This window comes from Danio rerio, chromosome 2, assembly GCF_049306965.1.
Source record: "Danio rerio strain Tuebingen ecotype United States chromosome 2, GRCz12tu, whole genome shotgun sequence".
NCBI classification, from domain to species: Eukaryota; Metazoa; Chordata; class Actinopteri; order Cypriniformes; family Danionidae; genus Danio; species Danio rerio.
In genome coordinates this window covers 61,820,175-61,842,997 of record NC_133177.1, presented here as the reverse complement: position 1 = coordinate 61,842,997, position 22,823 = coordinate 61,820,175, and the positions used below count along the sequence as shown (strand labels likewise).

The following is a 22,823-nucleotide window of genomic DNA, read 5'->3' as shown; positions in this document are numbered from 1 at the left end:
AGTTTTTAGATTTTTTATTGTTTATTTTAAAGTGTTAATCTTTGTATTATGATTACATTAAAACTGTCAGCAACATAGTAAGACTTTTTCACTCAGCAGCCAATCAGAATCAAGCACTCAACAGACCTAAACTCTTAAATCAAAGCAAATAAAACTCATAGACACCGTCAGCAGTCTTTTAAAAGAGATTTATTAGCAAAAATAAGATTGGAAACGAGCAACATACATCAATTATAAAATCTAAAATATTTGGAATAATTTCTAGTGCATGACGGTAAGCTTAAAGGGACAGTCCACACACACACACACAAATGTAAATTCTGTCATCATTTACTTGTTTAAACACAAAGCTGAAGAATACAGTGTCATTTTTAGCCTTCTTCTGAATATCTTAGTTTGTGTTCAATGGAAGTTGACAAGCACTTAAATAATAATGCGGTTATGTTCATTTTCAGGTGTACTGTCTCTTTAAAAACTATAAAGAATCTCACATTTATAAGATGCAGACACTTTCAGGCATAATCAATCGGTCTCCACACTTACAGGAAAGCTGCTCGAGTTATTGTCATCTCATTCTGTCTGATGTTCTGCCGTTCAATGCCCTTTTGTTTGAGCATCGACTGTAACATATAGTCTGAGTAACAGTTGAACGGAAGTCCTCTTATGACGAAACATTTGACTGAATTATTTAAAGCTGATATTTTCACAAGCTGAGGTCAGAATGAATGAAATGCACAGATGTCATGTCACCACAAAATCAAAAGACAAAAATAATGGTGTTTTAATTCTGCATTCAAATATGTAATGCTTTTGCTTATGTTAATAATACCAATATCAATTAAACATACAAACACACACACACTTTATCTGTTCCAGTCAAAAGCTTGTGATCACTATATTTTTTATGTTTTAATAAAAAAAAGGCAATTCTGCACACCAAAGCATTTATTTGATCAAAAATAGTTTAAATATATTTAAAACTGTGAACTATTATTGCAGTTTATTTATCCATCCATTCTTTTTCCTTTGGCTTAGTCCCTTCATTTATCAGGGATCGCCACAGCGGAATGAACCGCCAACTTATCCAGCATATGTTTTACACAGCGGATGCCCTTCCAGCTGCAACCCAGTACTGGGAAACACCCACACACAAACACACTACGGCCAATTTAGTTCATCAGTTCCCCTATAGCGCACGTGTTTGGACTGTGCACCCAGAGGAAACCCACGCCAACACTGGGAGAACATGCAAACTTCACACAGAAACACCAACTGACCCAGCCGGGACTCGAACCAGCGACGTTCTTGCTGTGAGGCCACAGTGCTAACCACTGAGCCACTGTGTCGCCTATTACTGTTTAACTTTTATTATGATAAATATATTAAAATTGAGTAGCTGTGATGTAATGCAGCTTTTTCAGTATCACATATTTCAGAAATCTGTATTTTTTAGTATTAATATATACATATATATACAACACTGATGATAATTATTATTTAAAAAATTCAGATTATTAAATCATATTATACTGCTCTCTGAAGATCATGTGACACTAAAGACTGAAATATTAAAGCTGGAAAATCACAAAAATAAAACAAATATTTAAAATTGTAATACATTTTTTTAAAAATACTGTTTAATTAAAGTTGAATCCTTTTTTGATTTTGATTGTTGTTTTATAATATTTCTTTATTTAATTTCTAATTTTGAGAGGGTTTTGTTGTAAAAATTAATATTTATGTCATAATTAACATCCATTTTTTGCCTATTAAAAACAATAGATTACACAAAAATATGAAGCAGCTCAACAGATTTCAACACTGATGATGATAATTATAAATGTTTTTTACTGATTATTAAATCATCATATTATACTGATTTCTGAAGGATCATGTGACATGAAAGACTGGAATATTAATGCTGGAAAATCAGTCACAAAATCACAGAAATAAAAAAAATGAATCTATATTTAATTAAAAAAGTTATTTAAAATTTTAATAACTTTTTTAATTACATTATATGTAATTAAATAAAGTTGAATCGTTCATTTATTGTTGTTTAATATTATTACATTACTGTTTAATATTTTTTCTATTTAATTTTTAATTTTGAGAGGGTTTTGTTGTACGAATTAATATTTATCCCACAATTAACATCTATTTCTTCCCTATTAAAAACCATAGATTACACAAAAATATAAAGCAGCATAACAGAATTCAACACTGATAATAATTATCATAAATGTTTTTTTCTGATTATTAAATCATCATATTATAATGATTTCTGAAGCGACACGAAAGACTGGAATATTAATGCTGGAAAATCAGTCACAAAATCACAAAAAAAAAAATTATCAACATTTAATAAAGTTATTTAAAATTGTAATACCATTTTTAAAATTACTGTATTTTTAATCAAACAAAGTTGAATCATTCATTTATTGTTGTTTAATATTATTACATTACTGTTTAATATTTTTCTATTCAATTTTTAATTTTGAGAGGGTTTTGTTGTACGAATTAATATTTATCCCGCAATTAACATCTATTTCTTCCCTATTAAAAACCATAGATTACACAAAAATATGAAGCAGCTGTGGAAATATAAATTGATATCATCTAATTCCAAATGAACAATAATCTACAAATAACTGAAAAGTTATATTCTCTGGTTTTTAATTATATCATTTCATTAACATCCCAGCTAGGAGGGACATTAACCTTTTGTCTTTCTGATTACAGGCTAAGCCAAAGTAATGCAAATTGTCAGTTTCACAGCATGGGGTGTCTATTGTTTTTCTCTTTTCGATTAAATGGTCAGGCGGTTTCTGTCTCCAGAACGTGGTTAGATTAGACCTGAAAAAGCAGTTTACCCTGCCGACCACAACTCTTAATTTGCATGCTTTGTTTAGCCATATCCTCTCCTCCTTAGAACACAATATAGCCATGAAATCTTTCTTGTGTGAGACTTGAGAGAGACTTGTGAAAGAACTTGCAGACTGCGGACCTGTAGTAGGCTCTTGCAGACACATGGACATCTTAAAGACGCTGTATGACTGCAGATTAACCAACACGTCTCAATAAAGGAATTCTGCTTGTTTCGAGTCTCCTGGACTGGGTTCTCTTCTTTACACTCATTTATTTTTTTTTTACAACACAGCTCAACAGATTTTAACACTGATAATAATTATAAATGTTTTTTCTGATTATTAAACCATCATATTATAATGATTTCTAAAGAATCATGTGACACTGAAGACTGGATTAATATTGCTGGAAAATTAGCTTTAAAATCACAGAAATAAATAAAAATTATTCTACATTTAATTAAAAAAAAAGTTTCATTGTCAAAGCATTTACTAATTTTACAGTGTTTTTGATCAAATAAATGCAGTCACAGTGAAAAAAAAAGCTTATTTTATAAAAATCTTACCGAGCCCAAACTTATAATAGCGTATACCTTTATACAAACACTATTATTTATGCCATCAAATATTTAATAGTCCAGATACAGACTTATTTTGCAGAATATAAATATTTTTTCTCCTTTGATTTTGACATGAAATAAAAACACTACACAGCTTCAGAGACATTAAATAAACGCAAATACACAAACTGTTTTACTGTAAAACCTCTAGTAAGGCCACAGTGCATAAAATAAATCAAATCTGCATGCTACAAACCCTGTTGAGTGCACTTAAGGTGAAGCGTCCTAATGTGTGCATGCATAAAACCTTTATAACATCAGTTATTAAAGGCAATAAAGGTGCTGAAATGAGTTGTAAAACCCGACGTTTGTTTACATTAACAGTGATCTCAATATCAGGAATAACGCTTAATTGGCTCAAACTCAGCGGACATTCATTACAGTAATAACAGAACACATTCACCCACGTTAAAGACTGCAGAGTGAACAGTGGTGGATATGAATAGAAGACTCTCTGAAAAGAAAAACAGCCATATAAATGCTGATGTTTGTGTGGTTTATGTGGGAGGAGGAGGAGGAGGGAGAGGAGGAAGAGCGCTGTTGACCTGAAAGCGGGTTTCGTCTGATATCCCATACTGCTCCAGTGGATCCTGCAGGAGATCAGCAGTAATTACATTACAATAAGTCCTTCTATTCTGGCCATTATGAATGCATCTCTGGTATCTCGAGAGCAGGGGTCACCAATCCCGTTCCTGGAGGTTCGGTGCACTGCAGGGTTTAGCTCCAACTTGCCTCAACACACCTGCCTGGGTGTTTCAAGTATACCTAGTAAAGGCTGATTTATACTTCTGCGTCAAATGCAGGCGTATGCTACGGCGCTGTAAAATGTAACTACACTTCGCAACAACGCGTAGCGCAAGCTTTGTGATTGGTCGGCTTGGTAGCGCTGACGAGTCTGGGTGGGACCGATAGCCGCGCAAATCGATTGTTTACCATAGATATATATACACTAGATATCGCATAGGGACCCTGAGCATGCGTCAATAGCGCCGCCACATTGGAACAGTGCTCCCAGGACAAATGTCATTCAACCGCACTAGACAAGACAGTGTTATTACGTGAAGATGCGGGACTTTAGCGCTGTCTACGGGTGTAGTAACGAGCAAACAAAGAAAACAAAGCACAAAGGCAGAACATTTCATAGGTAATATTTAGTTTTTTTCTGTTTTAGTATGTTCTGAACTTTTGTGCTAATCAGGTAACGTTATTGATGATAAGTCACTTACTGCATTCACCATACGGCAAAGCAGCTCCAACTGGCACTAAACACTCGGCTTATGCTAGTTTTGTTGAATAAAATCAGCAAACAATGCAAAAGAAATATGACAATGAGATGCTGCGCTGCCAGAAACTGGTATTATTGTCGGCTAACGTTAGTGAAAGAGTCGTTCGGGGGATTCATTCACAAACGAATCGCTCCCTCCGTCAGTATGAGCAGTAAAAGCAGGAGAGGAGCTGTGTTTCAGGACATGATTAGATCTAATTTAACAGGGAGGGTGAATAGTACATTTCTGTACACACAAACACAAGCTTTTTGTCAGGAATGCCCGTGCGGTCACTGATCCATCAATGTAGAAAAGTGATGGAAAATTATAATTTACGTAATTAGAAAAAAAAATTATACACTAACATCCAGGAAAACTCCCGATCATAGATATATATGTGTATATGTGTATATCTCTGGCTTTGGATGGCCACAGTCCTCCACTGTACCTTGGTCCCGCATTCATTTCAAAGGAGCGTTACCCTGTAGCAAGATGGCGGCGCTATTGACGCATTCCGTCCTATAGACAACAATAGGCCAGGCGACATCTAGTGTATATATCTATGATTGTTTACAAGTGTGGAGTCCTGTGAAGGAGCTCCGGATGGACAGTTTTGTTTTGTGTTTACCTCATAGTTAAATTTGTTGCACATCCGCCGGTTCCTGCCTCAAAATGAGCAAGTTTGAGCCACTTGTACATTCAGGAAGTGTTCAAGAAAAGCAAAACAGCAGCGAAGAAACTCGACGCAGAGGAACATTTACACCGCACTGCCAACTAGCACTTCGCAAGTGTTAATGCAGACCAACAGAGACAGAAGAATAAATGCACAGCTATGTGCGTTGCATGCGCCGAGGGTTACACCGGTCACTTGGCGCAGAAGTATAAACCAGGCTTTAGACCTTGATTAGCTTGTTCAGGTGTGTTTGATTAGGGTTGGAGCTAAAATCTGCAGGACACCGGCCCTCCAGAACCAAGTCTGGTGATCCCTGCTCTAGAGTAATAATCTCAAACTCAATTCCTGGAGGGCCGCAGCTCTGCATAGTTTAGTTCCAATCACCTCCAACTCACGCCTACTACTCTTGAACATTGTGATTATTTGGATCAGCTGTGTTTGATCAGGGTTGGAGCACAGCTGTGCAGAGCTGCAGCCCTCCAAGAATCCAGTTTGAGGCCTGTGCTCTAGAGCAAGGGCGCCCAAACTCGGTCCTGGAGGGTCTGTATCTTGCATAGTTTGGCTCCAACCTCCTTTAACACACCTGCCAAGAAGTTTCTAGTATACCTGGAAAGAGCTTGATTAACTGGTTCAGGTGTGTTTAACTGTTTGAGCTCAAAATACCCCACAGATATGGCCATTTCCACTGAGTTGTAAGATTCTGCTCAGCAAAATAATCTAAAACAATGAATTCTCGATGAATCTCACGTGGACTTTTGTGAACATCTGACAGAAATAAAGTCAATCAGGTAAGCAATGAGTGAAGCTGCTGCTACTTCTCTTCTGTTTCTGCTTATTAACAGCAGGTGTTCATCATCAGTGCTCAATCATCATCTTATTTAACCCATCATTGTCTCATTAACTTTAACTCTGCTGCTGAGTAAATTTAGCTCAATTTAGAGAGGGACCAAATATTCTCTGAACTGAGTAAATTTTACTCTGAGGATCCACACGTGAGTCTAGCAGCGCACTCATAGAGAGAAAATGAAACAGAACCTTCACATTATGAAAGCAACACAGGCGACTCATATCTCCAAACAATTCTTACTTTTTTCCCATAACTTTTGGCAACAGGACTCTCTCTGCCGTCTGAACACTGTTTCAGGTACAGTCTAAGAAAGCTAGCATGCATATTAATGAAGTTGCAGCGCATACATAATTGGAGCGCGCTGATTGGTTTGAACCAAGCCATACTCATGAATGTGTGCAGCACACTCAGAGACGTAATACGGGACACCTTGGTACAGACGCCCAGTCTGCACGCTGGAATACACGCTAAGATCTCATGGCCGTGACGCAGCTTCAAAAATTTGTTTCAAACCGGATGTACGAATTTGCTCGAAATAACGCAAAAACAACCAATTTTCACTTGTTAGTGAGATATATGTATCCTCATAGTGTTTTTAGCAGTGTGGGACACATATACCACTGTCAACAGCTCAACACATGTGCTCTGGTGTTTCGTGACCCTTTAATAATAATATGCAAATCACCATCATTTATATTTGAGGTTGCGTGGGTGTTGAGATCCCGATCTTTTAATGATTAATCGTGCAGCTTATACTGAATGCATTGATACAGGTTAAACAAGTAGTGACAAAAAACACCTTTAATAACCTAAGAAACCCACCACATCCCCAATAGCCCACCACAACTTCTTCCCTCATCATTATAGTTTACAGGAAAGCCTAAATGTTTTCATACATGTGATTTGAATGACACGAGAGACTATCTCTCTGTAATCGGTACACATTTAGGACTAATTTACCAGTAAAAAAAATTTATTAATCCGCGGGTCAATCGTGCTCTGAACCATGGGTTGTGAGCTGTACGAATCACAGATCAACCGTGATTGGTTACACCACTAGTATTGTTTATAATCAGACTTGATAGAAACAGTCTGCAGAGACACTTTGATGGACATTTTCTCTTTCATCAGAGGGGGAAAGCCCCGCCCACTAGTGCCCATTTCTCCATCTCATTTGAATTTAAAGCAACAGTCACCAAAACACCACAATTAGGATCAAAGCCTTTGAGCGGTATTAAAAAGGGCCAGATAGGTCTTCTTTAAGGGTAAACAAATATATTAAATTTCTGCAGATATCTGTTGTATTTATTGATATGTGTTCTCTCACCTTGCCCGTCAGCCGATGGATTTCTGTGCGGTAGTAGACCAGGTTTTTGCGCATGAATTCATAACTGCAGACAGAGGCAGATTACTGTTATAGACTGGACATTCAAGAAACACAGAGGATTGTGGGTAATTATTATGAAAATCAAGTTTAAATCTTGAATATTGTCTTACAAATCTGATTTTCTTGCAACTTAAAAATTATATTTAGAAATTCAGAGATCTGTCCTAAAGTTCTGTTTTAAGACCTTTTGTTTTTGAGTCTCTATCTCATATTTCAGACTTTTTGTTTTTAATTCTCTATCTCATAATTCAGACTTTTGTTTTTAAGTCTCTATCTCATAATTCTGACTTTTTGTTTTTGAGTCTCTATCTCATAATTCTGACTTTTTGTTTTTGAGTCTCTATCTCATAATTCAGACTTTTGTTTTTAAGTCTCTATCTCATAATTCTGACTTTTTGTTTTTGAGTCTCTATCTCATAATTCTGACTTTTTGTTTTTGAGTCTCTATCTCATAATTCAGACTTTTGTTTTTGAGTCTCTATCTCATAATTCTGACTTTTTGTTTTTGAGTCTCTATCTCATAATTCTGACTTTTTGTTTTTGAGTCACTATCTCATAATTCAGACTTTGTTTTGAGTCTCTATCTCATAATTCAGACTTTTTGTTTTTGAGTCTCTGTCTCATAATTCTGACTTTTGTTTTTGAGTCTCTGTCTCATAATTCAGACTTTTGTTTTTGAGTCTCTATCTCATAATTCAGACTTTTGTTTTTGAGTCTCTATCTCATAATTCTGACTTTTTGTTTTTTGAGTCTCTGTCTCATAATTCTGACTTTTTGTTTTTGAGTCTCTATCTCATAATTCAGACTTTTTGTTTTTGAGTCTCTGTCTCATAATTCAGACTTTTGTTTTTGAGTCTCTATCTCATAATTCAGACTTTTGTTTTTGAGTCTCTATCTCATAATTCTGACTTTTGTTTTTGAGTCTCTATCTCATAATTCAGACTTTTGTTTTTGAGTCTCTATCTCATAATTCTGACTTTTGTTTTTGAGTCTCTATCTCATAATTCAGACTTTTGTTTTTGAGTCTCTATCTCATAATTCTGACTTTTGTTTTTGAGTCTATCTCATAATTCTGACTTTAAGACCTTTTGTTTTTTATTCTCTATCTCATAATTCTGACTGTTTGTTTTTGAGTCTCTATCTCATAATTCTGACTGTTTGTTTTTGAGTCTCTATCTCATAATTCAGACTTTTGTTTTTGAGTCTCTGTCTCATAATTCAGACTTTTGTTTTTGAGTCTCTGTCTCATAATTCAGACTTTTGTTTTTGAGTATCTCATAATTCTGACTTTTTGTTTTTGAGTCTATCTCATAATTCTGACTTTTTGTTTTTGAGTCTCTATCTCATTATTCTGACTTTTTGTTTTTGAGTCTCTCTCATAATTCTGACTTTTTGTTTTTGAGTCTCTATCTCATAATTCTGACTTTTTGTTTTTTGAGTCTATCTCATAATTCTGAATTGTTTTGTAATTCTGAATTTAGGTTTTGCAATTCACATTTTTCTTGTGTTTTCTGAATTTACATCTCACAGTTCTGATATTGTTGAATTTACATTTAGAAATTCAGACATTTTTATATATAATTTATAGTTCTGTAAAGATTAATAATTTATTTATAAACAGAGCCTTTAAACTTGATTCTCAAAGCACTTTACACCTTAAAAGATTCAAGGACAGCAGAAAAACAACCATCCAGAGGTTATGCAAAAATTATATGAAAATAAAACAAGTGAGAAACATTGTAAACATTGTCTTGAATTCTGCATTATTATTATTTTTTAAAGTTCCGAGTTCAAGTATTGCAATTCAGATTTTTATTCTTGTATTTTCAGAATTTCTCAAATTTAGATTTTCTTGTAATTTCTGAGATTTGTCTCATAGTTCTGTGTTTTAATCTTGCAATTCTGAGTTTTTGTTTTTGTGGTCACGAGTCTCCGTCTTACAATTCTGAGTTTTTTGTAATTCTGAGTTTAAGTTTTGCTACTTTCTTGTATTTTCTGAATTCACATCTCACAATTGTGATGTTCTTAAATTCACATTTAAAAGTTCAGACATTTTGTCTATTGTTCTGTAAATATGAATAATTTATTTTTAAACAGCGCTTTACACTTCACAAATTTACTAAAGATCACAAATACACCTTACAATTAGGGAAGTCCAAAATAAAGTCAGTCTAATTTAGATTTTTTGCGATTTAGATTTCATTCTTGTATTTTCTGAATTTCTCAATTCTGATTTCCTTGCAAATTTAATTATATATTTAGAAATTCAGAGATCTGTCTTAAAGTTTTGTGTTTCAATCTGGCAATTCTGAGTTTTTGTAGTTACGAGTCTCCGTCTCATAATTCTGACTTTTGTTTTGTAATTCTGAATTTAGGTTTAGCAATTCTCATTTTTTCATGTGTTTTCTGAATTTACATCTCACAATTCTGATATTCTTGTATTCACATTTAGAAATTCAGACATTTTTTCTATAGTTCTGTAAAGATAACTAATTTATTTATAAACAAAGCCTTTAAAACTTCCTTCTCAAAGTGCTTTACACTTAAAAGATACCAGCATAGCAGTTATCCAGAGGTTATGCAAACATTATATGAAAATAAAACGAGTCAAAAACATTGTAAATATAAAGAAACAGATCACACATACACCCCACCATTAGTGAAGTCTAACACTTTGGGCAAAATCACACCTGACAGCCGCACCATCAACCTGCCACAGGAGCTGCTCGTAGAGTTCTACTCAGCTGTCATCCAATCCATCCTCTGCACTTCAATCACCGTCTGGTTCGGCTCAGCTGCCAAAACCGACCTCCGTAGACTACAGAGAATGGTCCAGACTGCTGAACGTATCACTGGCACTACCCTTCCTACACTTTAACAACTGTACTCTTCCAGAGTGAGTAAAAGAGCTCACAAAATCACTCTGGACACCTCGCACCCAGCACACTACCTGTTCCAACTGTTGCCGCCTGGTCTGTGCATCAGAGAACAAAGCACAAAAACAGCCAGACACAGGAAAAGTTTCTTTCCTCAGGCCATCTACCTCATGAACAGTGAAATATCCCCCAACTGTGAAATAAACATGTGCAATACTTTCCCATACGCACTTGTACACAGCACCTTATATCACTATACAATGCAATACTTTCTCCATTCGCATCTGTACACAGCACTGTATAACCTGTATATTTATAACAAACCTGTACATACAAGTCAACATCCAGATTTCTTGATTAACTGCATCTCTGTTTAATGTTTATCATCTTTTTTTTCTCATATTTATTTTGTGTTGTCACTTTATGTACACTGAAAGCTTCAGTAGCCAAAGAAAATTCCTTGTGTGTGTGAAGCACACTTGGCATTAAAACTGATTCTGAATAGGCGACGTCATTCTTGCAGCAGCCTTCGGAGATAACCCCAGACTTCCCTCTCCCCAGACACTTCCTCCAGCTCCTCCGGGGGGATCTTGAGGCATTGCTATGCCAGCCAGGAGACATAGTCCCTCCAGCATGTCCTGGGTCTTCCCCGAGGCCTCCTCCCGGTGGGACATGCCTGGAACACTTCCCTAGGTAGGCGTCCAGGAGGCATCCCGAGCCATCTCAGCTGGTTTCTCTTAATGTGAAGGAGCACCTTATCATGGTGGAGGGGTTTGATTGCCTGAGTGTAGAGATCTGCGCGGGACTAAATTTTGAATCCCGCTCCCGCCCGCACCCGCCAGGTTTTAGCCCAAACCCGACCGATCCCGCTTATATTAAGAATTTATTGTCCCGCTGCCCGCCCCGCCCCGTTTTCTGCCCGCCGCGCCCGATCCCGCTAAAGAGCGGGGGAGAACAAAACCGAAAATCCCCCAGCTATACAGTAAAGACAGCCAAGCTGTCTGTATACACACACACACACACAGCACCAAGCACACACACACAGACAAATTTCTCTCTCTCTCATACACGCGCGCGCACTAACACACACACACACAAGCACCAAGCAGACACACAGGCGTTTGCTGTTATATCAACTCAAAGGCTTGTAATACCATGTATTAAGTACCAATGTAATACCAAAAGGTTTTATATAAAGGTATATTAATACTGAGTCCAGCTTCGGGCCGCTGCGCACATTACTCTCGGGTTGATTCCGGCGCGGATGCGGCAGTGTCGGCTCGCTTACGGCCATGGCATCTGGCCCGATTGATTCGGGCCGGAATCGGGCAGTGAGTCCACAAGCATCCGGAGTCCGGCAGCCGGAGCCGGGCTGAGTGGTAAGTCTCCGGCAGGCGAGAATCTAGCCGGAACTGGCCCGAGTGTATTTTGCTATCTGGGAAAGCTCTCTCTCTCTCTAATTCGCATGCGCGCGCACTAACATACACACACAAGCACACACACAGGCAAAGCTCGCTCGCTCTCTCTCTCTCACATTCGCATAGCAATATCTGTGATATTGCTAGACAGCCCGCTCCAGTCCCAAATTAAACCCGTTACCGACCGCTCCCGCGATTTATTCGGAAATTTATTCCCGCGCCGCGGAAATCTGGTCGGGTCCTGCGGCGCCCGTGGGACAGCCGCGGGAATGCAGACCTCTACCTGAGTGATCCTAAGAGCCATGTTGTTGGGGGCTAATGCCCCTGGTTAGGGTCTCCCAAGGCAAAAAGGTCCTAGTTGACAGGTCAGACTAAGTGCGCTTTAAAAACCCTTTATGAGTTTCCTACCAGAGGACCATGATGATGCCTGGTATAGCACAGCCGGGGCCCCACCCTGGAGTCAGGTCTGGGGTTGAGGCTAGTATGCTAGCGCCTGGTTGCCAGGTTTTTTTCCCACGGAACCTGGCCAGGATTAGCCCGAAGGAGCGCTGTGGCACCATTCTTCTGCAGGCCCATCACCTGCAGGGGGATCTGTAAGGGCCGGTGCATTGTGGAACGGGTTTTGGTGGAAGGTTAGGACAACGACAACCCGATCGTCAGACACAGAAACTGGCTCTTGGGTCATGGAACGTCAAGTGTTGCTAAACTGAATTGTGGGTCCGTCTGTGCTGCTTCAGCAATTGCTCGCTGCAGAAGTTGGGAATTTCTCAACTTTTCAAGTGACATTGGAAGCATCATTCAATCAAATCACTTCATGCAAATACCCCAGCTCAGACGGTACCCGATTGCGGACTTACTTCATTGGCTGACGCTGCTACGATGATTGCGTCATCCCCAACTACAGACATGCCCTCCGTTGACGCTGAAGCCCCGTGTGAATGCATGATAAAAACAAACGAGTCCTGCAGTTCTGCATTATTATTATAATTTTTTTTAGTTCTGAGTTCAAGTTTTGCAATTAAAAATTTATTTTCCTCATAATTACCAGTTTCCATCTTTCAATTCAGATTTGTTTTTGTGCATTTCTGAATTTACATCTCTCAAATTAGTTTTATTCTTGTCATTCTTGGGTTTTTGCTAATTCATGCACCAATTCACAACAGCAAGATTAGTGTTATGATATAAGAAATGCACAGGATTGTGGTAATCCGCTTGTTAAGTGTGACGTCACGCAAAGCGGCTTCCGGGTCCAAGCGCTCTATTCAACTGAATGGGGAGACTCATGAAATGGTAATAATAAACGTTTACAAAGCGATTTAATGCTTTCGAAAATCACGATCGCAGTATATATGTCCATGCCTAATATCCGAATGCCAGAAAGTGATTCATTTTTTTATAAATTGTTAAATTTTTGGTATTTGTTATGCAGCAAGCCCAGAGATTGTTGTGTACACCATGATTTTATATAAAGTTAACTTTAATGTGTGATAGGAATAAAACGTGATCATAAACGAATGATTTCTCCACTCAAATGAATGGCAGCTTGGACCCGGAAACAGTATTACATACATCACAAACACGTCACCACTTAACAAGCCGATTTCAGCATCTTACATACACACACCTGGCTTTAATGATGGCGTCGATCCACTCGGCACACTGTTCCTGAGAATCACATTCAAACAGATATTTTCGCTCCGCCTCGTCTAAAAACACTGCAAAACAGTCAAAACAAATCAAAGATAAAGAAATAAATAAAAGCACATTGAGTATGGTTATTTCTGTCCCATATAGATCACTGCCATTTATGAGTTAAGAAAAATTCCCTCCTGTATATTTCCCCCCCATTTCTGTTTAACAGAGCAATTTTTTCAGCACATTTCTTATCATAATAGTTTTAATAACTCATCTCTAATAACTGATTTATTTTCTCTTTGACATGATGACAGTAAATAATATTAGGCTAGATATTCTTTAAGACACTTCTATACAGCTTAAAGTGACATGTAAAGGCTTCACTAGGGTAATTAGGGTAAAGTTAGGGTAATTAGGCAAGTCATTGAATAACAGTGGTTTGTTCTGGAGACAACCAACACTAATATTGCTGAAGGGGCGAATAATATTGACCTTAAAATGGCTTTAAAACAATTGAAAACTGCTTTTATTCTAGCCGAAATAAAACAAATAAGACTTTCTCCAGAAGAAAAAATATTATAGGAAATACTGTGAACAATTCCTGAATCTGTTCAACATCATTGGGGAAATATTGGAAAAATTAAATAAAATTAACAGAAGGACGAATAATTTTGATTCAATTGTGTGTCTGAATTTTAAGTACTGTCAGTATATGTGGTTTATATGAATTAGGAAGCGATACAGACAGCAGAGCTGATGCTTTAAATAAACCCAGTTAGCTGAAGTGTGAATCTGTGAGTGACGCAGCTTTTACCGATAGAGAAAACCTGAAGATCTTCTCTCTCCACACGACACTGTTCCAGCAGCAGAGCGCCGATGGGCTGTAAACACACAGAAAGAGGCAGATTCAACTTGTGACTTGCAAAACTGTAATATCTCGTAAAACTAGCATTACCAAAAGTATTGATTTCAGTACCAATCGGTAGGCCTGTCACGATATCTATATTTTGTTGTAGGATATGTTGCACCAAAATATATTGCGATAAATGATAATATTGTCATTTTAAGCCACTCATTATATAATGCCAGAATGACAGAATAATATTATCACAATGCAAGAACACTCTTCCAGAGAACACATCATATTTCATTCTTAAGAACATTTCAATTACAGTTGAAACCAGAAGTTTACATGCACTAAAAAAATGAACATAACCATTTACCAAATAAATGTCTGATGGTAAATCACACTAAAGGTTTACTGTTTCAGTTCTGTTAGGATTACCTAAATGATTTACATTTGCTAAATGCCAGAATAATGAGGGAATTATTTATTAATTTCTAGACAGTCAAAAGTTTACACACATTTGCTTGGTATTATTTTAGCTTTGCTTTTAATCTGTTTAACTTTGGTCAAATGTTTTGGGTCTCCTTCCATAAGCTTCTCACAATAGTTTGCAGGAGTTTTGGCCCATTCCTCCTGCAGAATTGCTGTAACTGAGTCAGATTTGTAGGCTGTCTTGCTCGCACAAGCTTTTTTAACTCTGCTCACAAATGTTCTATAGGATTGAGATCAGGGCTTTGTGATGGCCACTTCAAAACATTCACTTTGTTGTCCTTAAAGCACATTTTCACTAGTTTGGCAGTGTGTTTAGGGTCATGGTCTGTTTGGAAGAGTCATTTGTGGCCAAGTTGTAATGTCCTGGCTGATGTGTTGAGATGTTGCTTCAGTATTTCTCCATAATGTTCTGTCTTCATGATGCCATCTATGCTGTGAAGTGGACCAGTCCCTCCTGCAGCAAAACAGCCCCACAACATGATGCTGCCGCCCCCATACTGCACAGTTGGGATGGTGTTCTAGGCTTGTGTTCTTTCCTCTTTGTCCTCCAGATGTAACGCTGGTCATTATGGCCAAACAGTTCAATCTTATCTCCATCAGAGCACACGACATGTCTCCACACATCAGTCTGTTCCCAGTGTCATTCAGCTTATGGTAATCTGGCTTTGTTGTTGATTCTGGCTTGTTGATTTTCCCATGTTGTCACACAAGGAAGCAGTGTGTTTGAGCTTTTCCTTCAACACTATTCTACAGTTGTGCCTCACATTAACTCAAATGTTGTCAATTAGCCAATCAGAAACTTCCAAAACCCTGACATCATCATCTGAGCTTTTCCAGAGGCAGAATAATCTTATTGTGTGTAAACTTGACTTTCAACAAGAGTTAGAACATTTTCTCAAACAATATCTCTCTCATTATTCTGCTATTAAGCAGAGCAGTAGATTTCCAACATTACTAGCCACTCGCCATTATTAGTAGCCACAATTTTGCATTTGGGAAAATATATTTTATTTGCATAAATTTGACTTAGACATGCTAAAATTTAAGTTGAGAGCTTACAGGGGACAAATTATACCTATAAACTATATATAACATAGTTTTCTATCATATTTTGTATATGATAGTCAAACAAATGCAATTTTCACATCATTAAATATAATTTAATATACAATAAAACATTATTATTATAATAATGTAATGCTATATAATTATAATATAAAATATAAAAATTGCCGGTAATTTTCCGGAAAGGTCTGTATATGTGAAAGGGGCAATAGTGTCATTTCATAGTGTCAGTGTCGCATTGCTATTAGTTTATATTTACATGACTTTTCAGGTTTCAAGATTAAAGATTTACCAAACCTCTGACCACACCAAAAACAAACAAATAATTATTTTTTGGTGTCAAAACAAGCAGAATATAGCTGTATACATGCACTTATTGTTCAACAGAACCTTTCTTTAAATAACAAAACAACTGACATTTTAAATAAAGGGCTCATATCATCAGTCAACTACACATAAATGAGCAGTTAATCTCCTATTAAGGCAATGTTATTGTAACAACACTGATAATTAAACCATATTTTCAAAAATAACTAAGCAAAAGAAAGCAGGTGACAATGAATGGATGATCATCACAATTAGGCCCGTTAATAATCTGTTCAAAGAATGTTTAAAGTGAAAGCAACTGTTGCTGCCTACAAAATGATAGACTTTTGTGGGAGTGTTTGTCTTCCCACCACAGCTGAAATCTACCCAAATTTGGCAGGTTGGTGGGTGTTAATGTCAAGCCCTGTATGGGCGATATATATTGCATCACCAAAAATGATTGAGCTCATGTCCATGTGTTGTGCGAGAAGTTCTTATATTGATTATTGTGACAGGCCTGACAATCAGATTAAATCTTTATGCACATCTTGGCATCATTTCGGTAACACTTTACAGTAAGGTTGTATTAGTTAATATAGGTTAAAGCACTTACTAACATGAATGATGCATTTGTGCAGAATTTATTCATGCTTGCTAATATTAGTTCATGAAAATAAAGCTGTTCGCTGTTAGTTTATGGTAATTCGCAGTGGATTAACTAATGCTAACATGCATGAATTTGTATTTTAATAGTGCATTAGTAAATGCTGAACTATCATTAATAAATGCTCAGTGGTTAGCACTGTGGCCTCACAGCAAGAAGGTCTCTGGTTGGAGTCTCGGCTGGGTCAGTTAGTGTTTCTGTGTGGAGTCTGCATGTTCATCGTGGGTTTCCACAGGTGCTCCGGTTTCCCTTACAGTCCAAACACATGCGCTATAGGGGAACTGATTAAGTAAATTAGCCATACTAGTACATGAGTGTGTGTGTGTGTGTGTATGGGTGTTTTCCAGTACTAAATTGCAGCTGGAAGAGCATCCGCTGTGTAAAATATATGCTGGAATATTTGCCGGTTCATTCCGCTGTGGCAACCTCTGATTATTAAAGGGACTAAGCCAAGGAATGTGTATGAATGAATGCATTGTTAGTTCATCTTAGTAAATTCATTAACTAATAATGAAAGCTAATTGTAAAGTGTGACCATCATTTCTTTGTCATATTCCAAAATGAGCCTAATAATAGGTGATAATAATAGGATTCACACTCACCTCGTCCTCATCGGTCCGGAAGTAAAACAGGAAATTAACAATAAGTTTCACCAAACGCTTCTTTACAACTGTTGTGGGAAAAAAGAAGAGACATTAGTCTATACAATCACTCCTCATTGCAAACGGTGACTGTCTGATACTGTTTACTAACTAGGGCTGTGCAATTAATCGAAAATCCAATTTGGATTTTAGCTTCTAACGATTATGAAAAACCATTAATCGAGATAAACGATTATTCCATTATTTACCGCCCCCTTTCTGAACCGCATGTTCCTGTGTGTGTGTGCGCGGCGGGCACACATAGTCAGAAGCATACGGTCAGCATTCGGTATCATTCGCACACTGTGATGAGCAGAGCATCTAAAGTCATCTTAATGTGAGCGCTTTAATGGTCAAATAGGTGTTAAAACGTGGTGATTAGTGATTATTCATATTAACCCTCACATGTGTAATAAACAAACGAGTTGAGGATCAAAAGAAACGTGAAAGAGAAACCATTAAAGTGACAGCGCACTATTCCAGCTGCCGCCTGTTTTATCATTAATCAAACCAAAGGAGAAAATCCCTCACTGCTCTTGACTGAAGGACTTTTGTAGGTAAAGTGTTTCTCTTGCAGTGAAAATGCTTAAAGCAGTTTGTTTTATATCTTTATTCTATTGCATTTATTTTTCTTTCCTTTGCAGGGAGGAAAATAACTGTATACAATTATTATTAGCTCTCCTGAATATTAGCAGCCCTTTCCCCCAATTTCTGTTTAATGAAAAGACAATTTTTTTTTAACACATTTCAAAACAATAGTTTTAATAACTAATTTCTAATAACTGATTTCTTTTATCTTTGCTATGATGACAGCACATAAGATTTGACTAGATATTTTTCAAAATACAAGCATTCAGATTCAAAGACTTATTAGGGTAATTAGGCAAGTCATTGTATAACAGTAGTTTCTTCTGCAGACAATAATATATATATATATATATATATATATATATAGCCTAAAGGGGCTAATAATATTGACCTTAAAATGGCTTTCAATATATTTAAACCTGCTTTTATTGTAGCCGAAATAAAACAAATAAGCCTTTCTCCAGAAGAACAAATATTATACTGCGTTCACACCAGATGCGGAACGCGCGTCAAGCGCGAGTGATTTACATGTTAAGTCAATGCAAACGCGCGAATAGTCATCCTGCAGCACGATACGCGCGAATGGCGCAGCGCGGATGACGCAAATGGCGTGGTGCGAATGGCGCGATACTTGCGAATTGAGCGTTTTGCATGTTTGACGCGATTAACGAGCGTTTCGCGTGAATCTCTCGAGTTCGAAAATCTGAACTTCAGCGAACATTCGCGCGTGTTAACCAATCAAAAGCTTGCTCTTGTGGGGGCGTGATTGTGACATAGAACCTGTTGATGGTGTCCTGGGGGAAATCCTCCAGGTGACACCGACAACAAGTCATCAATCTGGGCTTGGCTCAGTCAGAAGCACCGTTGAAAGCCTTCGTCATCCAGGTTCAGTTTTCTTGGGGGAGTTTATGAGCTCACATAGCTGGTTGCACCTCTGAAAGCATGTAGTGGACTCAAGACATGGTCCTAAACGTATCGACACTGTTTTCAGTCTTCATAAAGCACATTAACACTGTTATTTTCTTTATAAAATCCATGTTAGCCATTTAGCAATGAAGCTAGAGTCACCGGGCAGACAGAAGCCCTGCCCATCACGCGAATCCGCGTCTGTTCTGAAGTGAATTTGACATGCGAATGAAGCAGATTTGACGCGGGAATGAAGCGGGATTTGACGCGCGAATGAAGCAAGTAAACTCAAATGCTCACGCAGCAAATTATGCGAGAATAACGCGATTTATCCGTGCGTTCCGCATCTGGTGTGAACACAGCATTAGAGGAAATTCTGTGAAAATTCCTTGCTCTGTTTAAACATCATTTGGAAAATATTTATTAAAAAAAAAAAAATCTCAGGAGCGCTAATAATTTTGACTTCAACACTAATCGTTTTGAATAATCGTGATAACAATTATGACCAAAATAATCGTGATTATGATTTTCCCAAGATCGAGCAGCCCTACTTCTAACTATATTTCGCCCAACTATATGAGCAATTCTATGCAAATGTCAACCTTGCCATGAAAAAATTTTTCAGTTTTCCAAAATAGCAAAACTTTGTAAGTTTTGATGTGTAGGCTTGTATTTTACGGTACTGTAAAAATACTCAAAAATGTTATTTATTATTCATAGTCATTTCTCCCATAGGCAACTGAATCTGAAGTTCTAAAGCAAACTCAAAAACAAGCACACTTCCACATTAAAGAAAAAGGTCAATTGCAGACTGACATAGTCTGTGTATAATACGCCCTGAAAACCAACTGCAGTTCTCCTGCTCTCTCAGAGTAGCATGCCCAATTTCTGTTTTGTCAGAAAAACTACAGCGGAAGCCTTATTAAACTCTCTCTTTATCAGTTAATTAACATTATTTTACCCTTACACCATCAGGCCTGTAGCCAGCTTATATTGAAAGGGGTGGTTATTGTTTTCTGAAAAACTGAACCCCTTTGCACTTATTCTTTGCACTTCAGAAGTTGTTTATTTTCTATTTAATTATGAGGTAAAATGTCGCATTTCAGAAAACTAATTTTGCTGGATTAGCTTGTCGGATGGTTATCATAACCACAGTTGATTATGTAGCAAAACATTTCCTACCATTTGGTCAAATTGCTTACTAATTTAAGTGTTTATTTACAAATGTGCATTTAAACTGTAAGCTTTACGTTACAGTTTTATAGATGATGACATTTACAATAAAGAAATACAAACACAAATTGATCATCTATCATACATTTTTTTATTTATTTTTCTAGAAATCTGTTAAAACTTGTTTTAAATTAAAAATGGAAGCCTTTATCCTCATAATTATATAATTATATGGAGGATTACTAAATTCCATTAGCAGTTAAACAATTAATAGCTATATATATATTATATATATAACTATATATATAGTTTTTATTTTTTTCTCCTTAACCTCTTACTGTTCCTATTGCCTATAGAATTAAAAAACACACGTGTCAAGCCATGAGAACCGAACCGAACCAAAAACCGTGTTAATAAACCGAGGTATGTATTGAACCGTGGGCTAACAGTATTGTTGCATCCCTAATATATATATATATATATATATATATATATATATATATATATATATATATATATATATATATATATTTAAAAAGGCGATATTTATTCTTGACCCCGTCAAGTGTTGGGGGGAGATTGTATTCACCTGTCCCCACCAGTGTCACGTGCAAACCTACGCCCTTGGCAGTGCCATATGACTGTATATCGTCACTGGTCAGACACTAAGCATACCTCTCACCAGTGCCGATATACAGTCATATCGCACTGCTACACGTGTGATATTGCTTATGGGAACAATGTTGTGCTTTAATAGTCATTTGCTGCTAATATTATTTCACTACTTAGAAAGTCCAGATGTGCGAATATAAAACCAGCCCTGCTGAAAAATCCAGATTAAAGCAGCCTAGGCTGGTTTTAGCTGGTCGACCAGCCTGGTTTTAGAGGGGTTTTGGCCATTTCCAGGCTAAATGATCAGCTAAATCTAGCTAAAACCAGCTTCACCAGCCTGGTTTAAGCTGGACATAGCTGGTTTTGGCTGGACTCCTTGCCTGGCTAGGCTGGTCTAGCTGGTTTTAGCTGGTCATCTCCTAGCCTGACCAGCTAAGACCAGGCTGGAAATGGCCAAAACCGCATTAAAACCAGGCTGGTCGGCCAGCTAAAACCAGCCAACCAGCCTAGGCTGGTTTAAGATGGATTTTTTCGTAGGGAGCTTTACCTAAAATGTATTGTTATAGCTGTGGTATAAACTCTGAAGATGTTTTACATCCAGAAGCATAGTTAAATCTCTAAAGTCCATTTATTTACTGTGCATGTTGTGAACGGGCCTTTTTAATAATATATTAATAATTTACCTATGTTTTTATTTTTTAGATATTTATATTTTATTTGTTTTCATTTATTTTATTTTTATCTTGATCTTTATTTGTTATTCTTTATGTATATGTATGTCTTTATGTATTCTCTTATATATATATATATGTTTTGTCGCATTTGTGTAACTATACTGTATCATAAATATGTATTTAAGTCACATAATATTAGTACAAATTACATGTTTTATGTATCTCAATGCTATTAAAAAACGAACACTAATTAACAAATAAAAAGGTTTAGTAGCTACTAAAACTGTCATGACAGGACATTATCAATACAGCTAGCATGCTAAAGCGATAACCACACTGAAACTCAATCTTTTACTCGTATAATTCTGTCGTTATTCTTCTAGTTTTATTCAGAAATGTTCAGATAATCGGTCGTTTCCTACCGTCGCCTTTCTTCGGGCCTCTCATGCCGAGCTCGGCCGCTCTCTGTGTGGGCTGGCGGCTGAGAAACACCAGCTCCTTCTCGTTAAACCTCATCTTCAGCTCCTCGACGGCTCACTCGGCTCATAAAAGCGCATTTTTAACACTTTATACAGAGGCTTTCATCCACACTCCTCATCGGTCTGTTCAGCAGCTCCTCTGAGTCTGATCTGATAACGAAACACACTTTTTCACACCCAACACATGAACACATACAGCCGATAGAGGACGCTCACACACGGCTGTTGCTAGAAGAGATACAGCTGCAGTCGGAAGTTAAGGGGAATTGTTTATATTATTTATTAAATTACTGATTACATTGTTTTTTATCAAGTATCTACCCTTAAATGTCAACACAGCCATTATACTATTATTATTCATATTCATTAAATTACTAATTAATTGTGCTTTATTAACGTCTGCCAAACTAAACCCTCACAGTAATGCAAAACAGTAATTATAACGAGAATTATTTATATTATTTATTAAATTACCAATTAAATTGTGTTTTATTAATGTCTAACCCTACCACCACCCTCAAACAGTAACGTAAATACAGTAATTATACCGAGTGTTATTGATATATTACCTATTAAATTAATCCTTAAATTGTATTTTATTAATGTCTACCTCTAACCCAACCCTTAAAGTAATGTACAACAGTAATTAAGTTTTATTCATATTATTTATTAAATTACCGATGAATTGTATTTTATAAAGGCGGTTCATTCCGCTGTGGCGACCCCAGATTACTAAAGGGACTAAGCCGAAAATGAATGAATGAATGAATGTATTTTATACAGGTTTA

At 36.9% G+C, this 22,823-nt stretch overlaps 1 protein-coding gene across 4 annotated transcripts; it reads right to left on the bottom strand.

Annotated features, from left to right (window-relative positions):
• Nucleotides 1–170: 170 nt before the first annotated feature.
• plekhj1 (pleckstrin homology domain containing, family J member 1) lies at nt 171–22,190 on the bottom strand. 4 transcript variants are annotated; one of them, XR_012386409.1, is made up of 7 exons: nt 21,979–22,190; nt 17,565–17,632; nt 14,403–14,469; nt 12,237–13,668; nt 9,016–11,316; nt 8,258–8,703; nt 8,142–8,189 (listed from the first exon to the last, which is right to left on the bottom strand). XR_012386409.1 is itself a non-coding variant. In NM_213288.1 (6 exon segments), coding segments are annotated over 6 exon segments (477 nt in total). In that variant the 5' UTR covers nt 22,073–22,167; the 3' UTR covers nt 171–3,984.
• Nucleotides 22,191–22,823: the final 633 nt, after the last annotated feature.